Source organism: Pelmatolapia mariae, linkage group LG10_11, assembly GCF_036321145.2.
Source record: "Pelmatolapia mariae isolate MD_Pm_ZW linkage group LG10_11, Pm_UMD_F_2, whole genome shotgun sequence".
Classification (NCBI taxonomy): domain Eukaryota; kingdom Metazoa; phylum Chordata; class Actinopteri; order Cichliformes; family Cichlidae; genus Pelmatolapia; species Pelmatolapia mariae.
In genome coordinates, this window is record NC_086236.1 from 42,932,567 (window position 1) to 42,945,725 (window position 13,159).

At 40.3% G+C, this 13,159-nt stretch overlaps 1 protein-coding gene across 2 annotated transcripts; it reads right to left on the minus strand.

Annotated features, from left to right (window-relative positions):
• Positions 1 to 1,738: 1,738 nt before the first annotated feature.
• osr2 (odd-skipped related transciption factor 2) lies at positions 1,739 to 5,980 on the minus strand. Of its 2 annotated transcripts, none has more exons than XM_063486888.1 (4): positions 5,749 to 5,980; positions 2,978 to 3,661; positions 2,528 to 2,627; positions 1,739 to 2,136 (listed from the first exon to the last, which is right to left on the minus strand). In XM_063486888.1, the coding sequence occupies exons 2-4, from the start codon at positions 3,622 to 3,624 to the stop codon at positions 2,062 to 2,064; spliced, it is 822 nt and encodes a 273-aa protein (XP_063342958.1). In that variant the 5' UTR covers positions 3,625 to 3,661; positions 5,749 to 5,980; the 3' UTR covers positions 1,739 to 2,061. The 2 variants fall into 2 exon arrangements, with proteins under 2 accessions (XP_063342958.1, XP_063342957.1); XM_063486887.1 differs by having other exon boundaries at positions 1,739 to 2,218.
• Positions 5,981 to 13,159: the final 7,179 nt, after the last annotated feature.

Here is a 13,159-nt window from a genome sequence, read left to right on the forward strand (position 1 = left end):
TTCAAACAAATTATATTTAAATATATTCTAAACATATATATGTGTGTGTGTGTATATATATATATATATATATATATATATATATATATATATATATATATATATATATATATATATATATATATATCAAACATTATTATTATTATTATTATTATTATTATTATTATTATTATATGACCTTTTTGTGTGTGTTTTTTTCATATTATATAGTTTTCAGATTGAATTTTTTTATGTTTTACTAATGAATTATGTTTTTATGTGTTTGTCAAACAGCTCAAATACTTTCCCCCTTCTTTTTTAATTTTTTTATGAGCTCGCTGGAGACGTCGCACTTTGTTGCCTTTCCTTTTAGAAAATAATTAGGAAAATCCTAGCCCGCAGTGAGCAATAAAGCGGGCCTTAGTTAATGGCCTTTCAGCAGCAATGAACGCACTTTTAAATCTCCTGATGTTATTGTAACCACTTGTTCCAGACCCTATTTTCGAGCCCATTAGAAATAAATGCTACTTTTTCGTGCAATTAATTGCACCGTAAGGTGAAAATCAAGTTTCAGGCGAGCAGTCAGTAGCCACCGCTGGCTCTTGTAATGGGGACACAAAGGGCCCGAAGGCCAGATAACACCGAGAGACACAGAGATGAGGAGAGAGTCAGAGGAGAGAATCTCGCTTTGACTTCACCAAATGATAAAAAAAACCCACCCAATACATTATAGACGAGCTCGTCCGGTTACAGGCAGTAGGCTTGGTGGTTAATCAGTGGTCGGTCAAAGTTTAGTTGGATGAAATCCAGATCTTGGTGGGTTTTTCTGTGTATCTACGCAAAATTTAAACCACAGTGTAAATGAGTTCTTACAAAACGCTCTCAATTTCTGCTTGGGCTTGAGGCTATTTGTCATAAGGACCTGAGAAATAATCTTTGTATATATATATTTTAATTCAATTAGTCTATGGCGCATATAGGCCCAAAAATTAAACTAGGAGACTCACGTCAGGCCCATTAGACGTCAGCAGCTGAGTGGTACTGGTGTTTTACATTTCGAATATGGCTCAGTAACACATCAGGTTCCTAAAAACATTTTTGAACCATCATCTGAGGACAGACGCAGACACACGGCTCCGCTCATCTGCGTGAAAATGCCTTCTTAGCGCTGATGGTTCCTTCTGCCGTTTTGCAGGTCACTTATGATATCAGAGGTGATCTAGATAAAGACATGTGATATGGCCGCTAATGCGGCTAATATAATACTAATCAGCCTCTGTAGAGGACATGTAGCCTAAGATAATAATAGAGGCTAATAATTCTGAGACGTACAGACACTGAGAGGTGGTTGGCAGACAGTGCGTAATGACTGACCGTTACATGGTCATAACTTTTATTCGAAGAAAAATCATTGTAAACTTTATGATCAATTATCACCCGCGATGGCACACAGGATTGTGCTTATGAAGTTATGCTCTTTTCCGGGAGCTAAAGACGTCCTCGGGGCTTTCTGTCATGTGGTGTTTCCTGCTAACTCCCTGCTAAAAAGCCCAACACGTCCGCCACATAAGCTCTCACTGCCCGCCGGCTGTAAACATACAGACTATTAACTTGATGACCATGGTAAAAGCTAAATATTGCTTTTTGGGCTGTAACACTGTGTCCTCTGTTTCGTGGCAGTGAAAATGAGAAATAAAAACAGGAGAAAATCCAAATGTATCATGGAAATATTTATTTCTAAAATACAATTTAACATACTTTAAATTTATGACTGTTTTTTGACAACTTTACCATTTCAAGGTCAGAAAAAGAACATTAAAAACACAACAACAACAACATGAGCAACAACATTATGTACATTTGATATTTACAGGTGGTGTGAAAGTTGGACATGGCACTGGCTCCGCTGTTGTTCCGCTTGAGGTGCAACCAAATCCCACTCTAAAACGTGCTGAAGTAAACATGTCCTCACTTGGAGATTGTCCTTGATCCAAAAGAAAAATGTCGCTGATTTGTCTTTCTGCGTTTTGTCCATTGTTATTTTTGTTTCTCCAGGCTAGTAGTCCTGATGTGGGCTGTGCGTCAAACTGTGCCGTCGCAAGTCACAGTTGCGCCGAAACACCTTTCCGCAGCGGCCACAGCTGTAGGGCTTGATGTCTGTATGGGTGAGAAGGTGAGTTTTCAGGTTACTTCTTTGATTAAAGGTTCTTCCGCATGTGGGGCATTTGTGTGGAGATTCCTGTTCAGATTTAAAGCAAGCAAAGGATTATTGCCTTTAATTGGATAGAAGGTCTGTCAGTTCAATCTTTCAATAATCTGATAAATCCACTGTCGTGTCAGCTCTAATTTACTTGTTTGCATATTATTTTTTATACTTTTTATTTTTATTGTATTGTTTTCTGTGGATCTCTGACTCACATTTTTTTGTTTTTAATTTAGTGATAGGTTTGTGAGGCTTTCTTTTTCCACCCCCATGCATGCAGTAGACAGGTGAATTATGATCAGAGAGTATCACACGTTAAAGGTCGCGTTAAGATTCTGAGCTTACCTGCATGTGTAAGGTTTTATGGACGGCTAGAGTTCGAGACTGACAGAATCCCTTCCCACATTCTTGACATTTGAACGGTTTTTCCTTGGAGTGGATGTATCTGTAAAACAGAAATGACACTTAATCAATGCCCGCTCGTGCACGGAGTTACTTGTAAATGTTACAGAGCCCACAGTCACAGAGCCGAAAATCTCCACTGTGCAAGTTATGAATGTCCAACTTAATGCTGAAAAGTGCTTTAGCGCCCTCGTGGAGAAGTTTTAGGGAACAGGCCTGCTTGTATTTTATAGCACAAATTAAGGAATATAATTTTAATGGCCGGTTCTGGAGAGGCTATTAACTTAAATCGAGATATCTGAGACTTAAAATCACAAATCATCAATGCTGCTGGAAATTGCTGACCCCTTTGTCCTAACCCAGTGCGCATAATATCCCAGAAATCCGTCTTACCTGTGGTCTCTGAGATGGTCTTGTCTTCTGAAAGCCTTGTGGCAAATGTCACAAGTATAGGGCCTCTCATCTGTGTGGGTCCTCTCGTGGATTAAGAGGTTGTAGGACTTGGTAAAATGCCTGCCGCAGAACTTACAAATAAATTCCTTTTTAGTCTTGGATGGTAGCCTGCCCCTGGTGGGTTTTCTGTCCGGGGACAGCTTGCTCAGCTCGGAGATGGTTCCCCCTAGTCCCGATGCCAGCTTTGCCAGGTCCGCAGCTTTCGGTGGGTCCTCCTGCGTGGCAGCGAGGGCCAGGTTCGCGAAGTCAAATCTCGGCCTGTCCTTTTGCAGCGAGGGGACGCCGTGCGCGACGGTGGCTTGCTTTGGATGGAATAACTGCGCCGCGGCTGTGAAGGGCAAAGCTGGGAAGGGAATCCGAGGGTCGACCAGACCCTGGGCGGCTGCCGTGATCGTCGACCTCAGTCCCTGCATGTGTGGGTAGCCAAGAGTCCAGTGGTTCATGTGCATGGTTTGCACGGCGCTGAGGCCGTACAGTCCCTGCAGCTGGTCAGCGGGGAAAGTGTTGACGGCCTGCAGGAAGGAGTAGTTTGTGAGCTGCAGGGCTGGGTGCAGGGGGATCGGAGCGTGCAGGGCTTTGCTCCCCATCTCGGCTCAGACCTCTGCAGAAGACACGGCGATAACCCTGAGAATGCAGAACACACCGAACAATAAGTGTTGTGTGTTAATCCCAAGAACTGGTTATTGTGTGGAAAGAAGAACAGAGAAAATGTGACGTCTCAGTTACCGGTTATGGTAGACTACTTAAATCCACCTGTTTGCATATACACAACTTCAACTAAAAAGATTTTATTTTTTGAAATTGTAACTTTTCATTATTGTATTAAACTGATATAAATATGTCCTTTCGCAAAGGTGAATATACCCAGCCACCCCCTCTCCCCTTTAAACCTAATTTAGGCATATACATAATGAATTAGCTTAGTTTATTTTTTGCACCTGGTTCAACGCGAGGAAGCTGATGAATAAAACGCACAGGTTAATGCGCAGAAGGATTGTCCTATATTAGCCTGTCCCGGCCTGCTTATAATATCTAAACCTCTGTTTTGCATAAGCGAAACCACTGAGGAAATGTAAAAACACAGTCGCCCCCCCACCCCCACCCGACACGGAGATGCGCTTCAAATCAAAATTTAGGAAACAAATCAGTCACCGAAAGTATAATTAAATCAAGTGGGTGTAAAACAACTCATGTGGCATCGATTAACACTGCAAATTGCAATTTCAGATCACTCTGAATGAAGCACTAAATCTCACACGAGGTAATTAGAAAGCACAGCTTGGTGTGTGTGTGTGTGTGTTTTAAAGTTGCAGTTAGTATTTCGCAATAAAAACAAAACAAACGTAAGCAGCCCGGATTTGTACAAGTCTGAAATTTAGACAGAAGAGATGAAATATGTTATTAATTGAAGGAGCAAAACATACACGCTGTCTGTCCCTCTCTGATGGAAATGCATGTGCTTTTCATTTTTATTTTGGAAGAGTTAATTTTATAGGCACTTTTTTCCCTTTAAGGTCTTTAATGTAATATTTATCTATTTATTTATTTATTTATTTTTTCCATATGAAGTTTTTTTTTTCCTTCCCGTGGGCAAGGCAACATGGCAGCAAATGACCCCTGTGCATTTAACCTACATTTCAAAAGAATAATGTTTCCCTTAAACAAAAGCAGAAGCGAGCTCCCTCCGCTGTTTAGGACAAATGAGGTGAGCTGACAGTATAAAAATTGGCTTGTGTCCGAGTTTGTGGGGATGACAAGTTATGTTTTCCCACACAGAAAAAAGAAGATCCACCGTAGAAGTTCAAGGCTCCAGATGGTGAACGCGGGACTGGCAATAGGCCAGTTGTGCTGACCTTTAGATATGATCAAGAAAAAGAAGAAAAGCGAGCTGTGTTTAGATAGTAAAATACATCATTTAGGTATCTACACTTTTTCTTTTGTGACAGATCAAGCCAAATCATATTTTAACACATTATGTCAGAAGTCAGCCTGTCCTGAAACTGCCTCGGAGATTAAGCCATTATCCACACTTGCAGACTGTGAGTCTTGCGCACACGGTAGTCAGGGTAGCTACTGGTCGCTTGTTTCAGTCAGGTCGTTGCCTTCAGCTCTTTCTGCCTCGCTTTCCCTCTCACCGATGGTGAGGGGTTAAATATAATTTCGCACAGGTGCAGCGTGAGACACCGCGAAGGCACTTGCTGTTCTTTGCCCAGGGAGTTCGTTCAGCTTGTTCTTGTTCTCACCTTTGGACTGCGCTTACACTTCGGGAGCAGCCAAGTGTCCGATCTTGTTCTTCGAGTCCTTGTAAGGTTCATTTTTTAAAGCTTTTCATGTATTTATTTTTGGCAGAAGGCTTTACTTTTCTATCAGTCGTGACAAGTCTTTACAAACGCGAAGATCACTGTTTGTTTTAGTAATGCTGCGCGCCGTGGACGGAGGCCAGCAATGTCAAAGCGTGAGTGAACTGTGACCTCAAGTTAGTTAGTAATATGACGAAACAACACTCCTCTCTAGAACACTTTAAAAAAAAAATAAAAAAATGAAATGTTTGGTCATTAAAAGCTGATCACTTTCTAAGAGTCTTTGAGTCTTTGCTTTAAAGCCTAGACACTAAACTTTTTCTTTTCTTTTTTTAAGATAACAACTTCTAACATGTTGGTTTGGTTCTCCTTCCTCAGACATAAAGCCTACCCTGCCAAACAGAATCTTACCCCAATAAATAGCTGCCAAAGGTCCTGCGGTATGTCAGTAATCCACAGTAACTATAGAGGCGACGAGCTCCAATAAAGCGTCGCTAAAAGTTTTCCAAGATCCAAGTCCATGAAACTTTCATGTAGCCATGCAGCCAAGTCTGATGTCTCGGACTTTTGCAGAGATGTGACAAGTTGTGAAAAAATGTGGAAAGAGGCAAAGTTTGGAGGAGAGACAGCAGCAGCGTGTGAGTCCCGTCCGGAGCTGGGGCTGGAAGTGTGCGGTTCTTCACTTTTTAGTGCTCCAGGACTCTCGAACGCTCAGCCCGCCCCCCGACACGCCTCCACCCCCCTCCTCTATCATTAACTCCAATGTTCCCCTCTGTTTATTTGTGTTTGGATAGCAACTAAGGCTCCAGACCATAGTAGAGGAGCGTGCTCAGTTCGACCTGCCTCCTCTGACACCTCTCATATACCATCCAGCCAAGGCTGATAGCTTCTTTTGGAGGCATGTTTGGAAGCACGGGAGGAAACCCTGAACGTTTCCCCCCCACCTCACAGTTCCACGATTTTGAAAACGTGCTTTTGGATACTTGAGGAGCTTACAAGATTTTTTTTTTTCCTCCTTCTTTTTGAAACCATAGATCCCATTTGCGAAATGGAGGGCATATGCAAGAACCACAACATTAAATGGTTTAATTCACTGTGGTAAGAATAATAATAATAATAATGTTAAAAAATGACAAAGGTTTTTGATAGAAAAAGAGGAGATAAAATAAAGAGAAAGAATTCGCATTCTTAAGACAGCTGATTTTTTTTTCTTATTTTTTGGTAACTGTACAAAAAACACCTGTACAAGGGTGCTTATTACGATTATTACACTGTTGCAAAAACACCACAGGAATTGTTGCCTGCCTTTTTAAAAACTTTTATATGCCCATTTCAACACTGATCAGCCCAGGTGTCCCCCCATCCAGCACAAAAAATAAACATCTAGCTATACTTAACAAATGGCATACGATAAAATGAAGGGAAAACTGTGCATGTGTGTGTTCAGATAAGCATTAATCAGAGCTCGTTGTTTTAATTTAGTCTCATTCTTACATCATTATTATTATTCAGACGGTATTTTTTTAATTGAATTTATGTGCAGTGACAGACTATATGAGATTAATCACACTGGCCTTTAATTACATTGAGGTTGGTTTCTGGCCGCAGATTATGATGCAAAGTAATGAAGACTTTTTTTGACAGCCTCAACCAGAAACTAAAGAGTGTACGCCTTTTGTGCTGCATAGAAAGAGACGTGACTTCAGGCACATGAGCAGATTGTACTTGAAGAAGTTCATATATAAAATAAAAAAGTTTAAAATGTATTTTTTTAATCAAGAGGCGTCTTAATAAAACTGTGATTGAATTTGTTTTTAAATAAAATCATAAAGTCATCCTGACATACTTTTTTTTTCTAATGAGATACCAAAATCCATGAAAGGTACTCAAGCTATCTATCTCTATATATACATATATTTCTGCGATCTCTTTAAGTGTTATTTTTCTCCTATATGCCTGCTACACATGAGGTGTTTGGAGTTAGTTGCGGTCCTCGTCTTTGCTGTAGACACTTTGCAGAATGCAGGTCTGCAGCGCCGCCTATTGTAGCATAGCTACAACAGCAAACTCCCCTCTTTTCTCAAGCATTCGCGGCTCTGACAGAACACTGTCTCACAGAACAACTTTACATTTTCTGTTCACATCGCAGAGAAGCGCTTCACTGTGAATGGAGCCGGTATGCACAGGATGAGCTCGTAATTTAAAACGAACTGATATTCTTGAAGTGCACAGATCGGAATAAATTCTCTTTCTCTGTATATATAGATATATATTTATATCAAAAGAAAGGCAGACTTTAAACCCACAAGAGGGAAAATAATTTCATTTGTGCAGTGCATTCTTTTAGATCTATTAATGTGCGCCTTTAATAACCACATAAGACAGAAAAACAGAACGAGAGATTTTACTCTGTTATGGGAGAGATAACAAGTAAAGTGCTTGTCTAAGACGTTAAGTCTATCCACGAGCTCATGTAGCCTAATTTTCGTTTTCTTAGAGCTGCAGAACATCGTCTGCACACAACATGCTTGTGGTTTTTCGTTCGGTTTCATATCACCCCAGCCTCCTATCTTCACTGTCAAAAAACCCAACAGCTACAGACAGAATAGAATACACACAGAACCATGCATTTTAACATTACAAATAATGACATTTTCTCAACGTATCCAGTTCACCCTGGAAAATTGGAAAAATGAAAATTATGCTTTTTTTTTTGGTTCTTGAAAAAAAAATTCGATTAAAATAAATAGCTTTTTTTTCAAGTATATCTTGTGCTTGTCTAAGAGATATACATTCACTGTTAATAAAATTGGAATTTGCCAGTATAATTTAAACAGTCTGAATTCATTAAAATCTCGTGAAATATACACACAAAAAATTCTGCGAGGAGAATACCGACTTCCTGTGGGAGTTTTTTTGTGAGGTTAAAAGTTAAACTCTTCAGTGAGACAGTCGTCTTATTATCGGCAAAATTTACTGCTTCATGTATGAGACGGATTTTTTTTGTGGTATTAAAATAAATGCTACACATAACTACTTCAAATCAATAATATCCAAAACTAGCACGAATATTAATTCAGTTCCGGAGGTGAACATAATGTAGCTCAATGTTTTCAATTCTTTTTGATTATCCTATGATATCACCGTTATGGAAATATGTCCCAAATATAAATATTAAGTTTACTGCGTCGGAATTTTATCTCGCATAGAGTCTTTTTCATGTTCCTGACAGGACATTTTGGCCTCTATTTTACAGTTTGGATTTTACAGTTGCACTAATCTGTGCTATAGGATTACTGTATTCTTTATAGTTCGGGTAATGTCAGAGCCAGAAAGTTAGTGTCTTGCCCTTTGGCCCTGCCCTAAGTCCCCTGCAGCCGCCATCATTCTCTGTGATAGACTCCCAGAGAGTATCAGTGTTGCAGCTCAGTGCAGCTGCCAAGCCTGTAATGGCCGACACTCCTCTTCCAGTAACACTGAGTGACAGCAGAGAGGACTAACAGGAATCATGAAGCTCTCCCAAATTTAAAGGAACAGGTTTGGATACAGAAAGGAGTTTTGGACTTGTCAAACACAAGTGTGCACAGGAATGCTTCTAGAAATGTAGAAGATAAATAAATAAAAATGCTATTGACACCATGTGTGACATTTTTGGGTTTTGTAATATATTTCCAACCAAATTATTTGCTTACAATAATTATGGTGTGCCAGTCATGTACATCACTTTTAAGATAAATGTAGGTTTTCTTTCTTTTCTTTGTTTTCTTTATAGAAATGGTGTTAAACCTGTTTATACCTATCCTCTATAACAGAGTGACTAAAATGCTGTCATGGCCCACTCCTCTCATACAGCTCTTATTTTAGAGATTCACTGTCCCAGCTCTGGAGATGTGAGCGAGCTCTTGCGATAACACAAAATAGTTTCAACATGTCTGTATTTGACCTTTAATATCCTGTCAAATAGCGTCGCCTCACATTCACGTGCTGCTTCTTACCTCTGCCGTACCCACATGTGGAGCCCTTGACTGAAAACGTGGAGCTGTTGGCCTGTTCTGGAGGCTGACTGGGTCTGTTTGTCTCTCCGTGTTGATGTGTCTCTGTGTATATTGGCAGACAGGATGTCAGGTCCATAGTATAAGAGCAGGGGGAGGTAAACCTGTCACTGTTACCTGCCTGCTGTGGTTTCAAACCCCCCACATCCCCACCTACACTCGCACTCATCCTGTCCCAGCAGCAGCTCTGAGTATGGGGTGTTTTTGATTCAAAGACCCCCCAAAGTCACATTTTCCTCCACATCACACCCTTTTACCTGAAATTGTACATTTCTAGAAAAACGGGGGGTTATGCTTCTCTTACCTCATGGGTTCTTGATTGTTGTTATTTGAGAACGAAATGGAATTTTACTAAGACTTTCTGTTTTATGTCAGCGTGTAACGAAGTTGGCACAGTGTATTGTAAATACTGTTTTTTCTAGAAACAAAACTAAAAGATACACAAACTATTAAGTATATAATTCATAGGTACAAAGACATATCTGCTTTACAATAACATTGTTATGCTGTTATTAGTGTTTGGTGTTGTCTTTTACAGCATGGGCTTGGCCTTTTCTCTTTCTTTTCTTTTGTTTTAACACTTCCCTCTGTAGTGGCTGCCATGCTTTATAAACCTACTTCTGAATTTCTGAAATTTAAAACAGGTCTTTTTCATGACATTTAAGAAAATTATCCACTCAACAAAGGTAAATACAGTTAGTGTGGACTTGTTAGAACAAGCTATCCATCTGAGCGATTGTGACTTTTTAGACACAAGATACTAATTTTAACTGTCCTTTGAAGTTTCCAGTTAACTAATATCACTGGAAGCTATTATGTGAGACCAAGTTCAGAAAGTTAGTTTAAATCTGACAGGATATATATAGAGAATGATGATTAAAAACCAATGTTTATCAAATGAAAATAAAAAATAAGTAGCATGTTGAACACCAGTTAAAAAATAGAAAATACTGTCCCAGACTGGTTGGAGAATCCGAAGAGAAAAACATCCTGCACATTGCAAAGCATATTGTAGTGCAGCTGTGACAGCAGAAAGCTTTTGCTCCTGCTTTATTGTACAAGATTGCCCCCTGTTGGATTAACCTCAAAATACTGAAACATTTTATGATCTCTCATCATAGGCCATATGATTCAGTGACGAGTGCATGACTGTCACTTTTAGAACTGGGGGCTTAAATGTCATTTATGAAATCACCACTGGCCATGAAAAAAGAATTATCTAAGTATCTAAGTATTTTTTTTCTTCCCTTTTTTTTTCATTTAGGGCACAGTCTGAAACCTCACTGAAAACATTATACTTGTTAAAAACTAGAGGAGGATCATATGCTGGCAGAGTCTCAGATATATATGTGTTGCATTCTTCTGGTCTCCCGCATGATGTTTTCTCCATCTGCTGTCCAGTGCCACTCTCTTCACTGGTCTCCTGCCATCTGTTTAACAGCACCTTTGCGTGACCAAATGCCTTTACTCCCTGCAATGTTATCCACGCTACCAGAGAGGCATAGAGAAGAAAACCGCCATGATATTGTGCTCCATCAACCAATAAAACCCACCAGTTAAAGCTGCTCAAGCCCAACACCAAATCCCATTTGTCAGCAAATAGCTTCCTCGGCTTGTCTGTTCCTCCGCTTGGCCGGGTGCTTCTGTGGAGCTCTCTGCCACGAAGATGACATTTTCAGTTATGTGTTGTCTGCTGTGATGGCAAGCAGATCAAAGTGAGGAGGAGAGGGATCTGTATATGATCATAAATGTGCCTCAAAAATGTCTGATAGATCATCTGATCTTTGTCAACTCATCAGCGGGTTTGACTGATAGCCCGGAAGCTTAAAAATCAGCACTATGTCAGTCTTTATATTAGTCAGTATTCATTAAAGGTCCATTTAACACTTAACTGAGACTTTTAACTGACTGTGAGAAAATGATAATGCCTGTATCTCTTTGGTACCTGTATAGAAGCAGAAAAATTGAAGCACTAACTGACAGCCTAAGGATGAAATGATAGAAGGGCAGGAGGAGTGTTACAAAATGCTGGAATGGAAAGATTTCCACAGAAACATGGAAAAACTGGAGATTGAAATTAAGGAAACTAAGACAAAAATGATGATTTGTGCAAGCCACACCACTCCCCACCTCATCACAGCTGTGTTGGTGTATGTGTGTAAAAAGCCAGCAGGAGAGCTGGTTTAGGTGAACATTATCCTGCAGGCTCTGGGCTGCGCTTCCTCCACCGCTACAATATAGGCAGAGAGGGTCAAATCAAACTGTCTCGAGCATATTCTCCCCGCTGCAAGGTCACTGCATTTTTGCATTGTTGTACACTCTCGTCATGAAAATGGTATTTTCTCATAGAACGTTCTAAAGCTCTTCATGGCTGAGCTGTGAAAGCCATGACCTTTTTGTTGCCGGGTGGGGATTTCTGGATTCAGCTGCTCTGCTGGTGTAAGGGCTGTGGTGCTTTAAAAAAAGAAAAAAAAGAAAAGCTTGTTATGCCTTGTTGCCCTTCAACCATTGCATCATTGCTGCTTTACCACTTCTCTGACTGAATAGGGACTGATTGGCACCTCATCTTTCAGGCCTTTCTTGGTCAAAATCTGCCACAAATCAAAAATGTATTTAATGGAACAAAAGTTCATATTGGCGACGACGGTTAGAGCTTAATGAAACACAAAGGAAATGTGCGCTTCTCTTTGAAAAGAGCAAAATCTCAGCAAACAGCCCACAAACACAGCCATTCACACAACTTTATACAACTTCTAACTTTGCTTTCAGTCTCCTTTCTGTCACGGTTTCTCTCTCACGCTGATTTCCACTAAAACAAGCAACGCACATTCTACTGCTTTTTTATTGAAGTTGTGTCTTTGTGGGCTCAAAGCACTGGCTCCTCTGATGTAACTATGCCTGCACTCCTTTTCTGCTGATCAGCTCCTGCTGGTGAGGTGATGGACAGTAAAACTCTCCCAGCACCTGTTTCCTGGCCGTGCTCAAGTGTTGTTAATAGGCTGATGAGAGACGTTAACAAAGTTACTGCAGCACGCTGGAAGGATAAATCAACACAGCGGCGCAGTGTCTCATCCAGTCTGTCAGAAGTGACATTTTTAAAAGGTCCCAGCGACTGCTCAGTCAGTCCTTTACCTGCGGTGAGATGGAAAGATGGAAACGGAGCAAAGACTGAGTGATTAAAGCACGGGGAGATTTAACAGAGCTTGGGTGGACAAAGAAAAGAGAGGTTTGATGGATAGGAAGATGAAGGAATGGAGGAATAGCAGAATGGAAGGGGCTGCAGATGTTTGAAGAAGCAGATGGAGAAATGGGCCAGTGAAAAGGGCTGAAATGAGGAATGGAGAAACGGAGGAATGGCTTTAAAAAACTGTTGATCAAGACTACTAGTCGTGATTTTGGTGAAATCAAGCCTCCTCGAAAAAATCTCTGTGAAGTTGTTGGAAGAGGAATGAATAATGCAATAGACCAAGTCATTTTCCCACATCAACAGCAACAACAATAACATTCATCCTGTGTGATTTCATATAATTTCTTTATTCCCTTGCCTTTCTCTCCCTTTGTGATGTGCCAGACTTATGTGCATTACAAAGAGAGTCAGGAAATGGCTTTCCACTTAAAAAAAAAAAAAAAGAAAAAGAAAAGAATGAGAGCAGATCTTGACACTGTTACAAAAAGGACCTTTGGCTGTGAAGTACCTTTGGGACAGAGGCACTTCTCTCAGATTTTCATATGAGTATAAGACTATCTAATTAAATGTACCCACAAGGAGC

Coding starts and splice junctions, on each gene's coding strand:
- osr2 (XM_063486887.1), bottom strand. CDS start 3,624: ATGGGGAGCAAAGCCCTGCACGCTCCGATCCCCCTGCACCCAGCCCTG. Junction 2,628..2,977: donor GACCATCTCAGAGACCACAG/GTAAGACGGATT, acceptor TCTGTTTTACAG/ATACATCCACTCCAAGGAAA. Junction 2,219..2,527: donor ATAAAACCTTACACATGCAG/GTAAGCTCAGAA, acceptor AAATCTGAACAG/GAATCTCCACACAAATGCCC.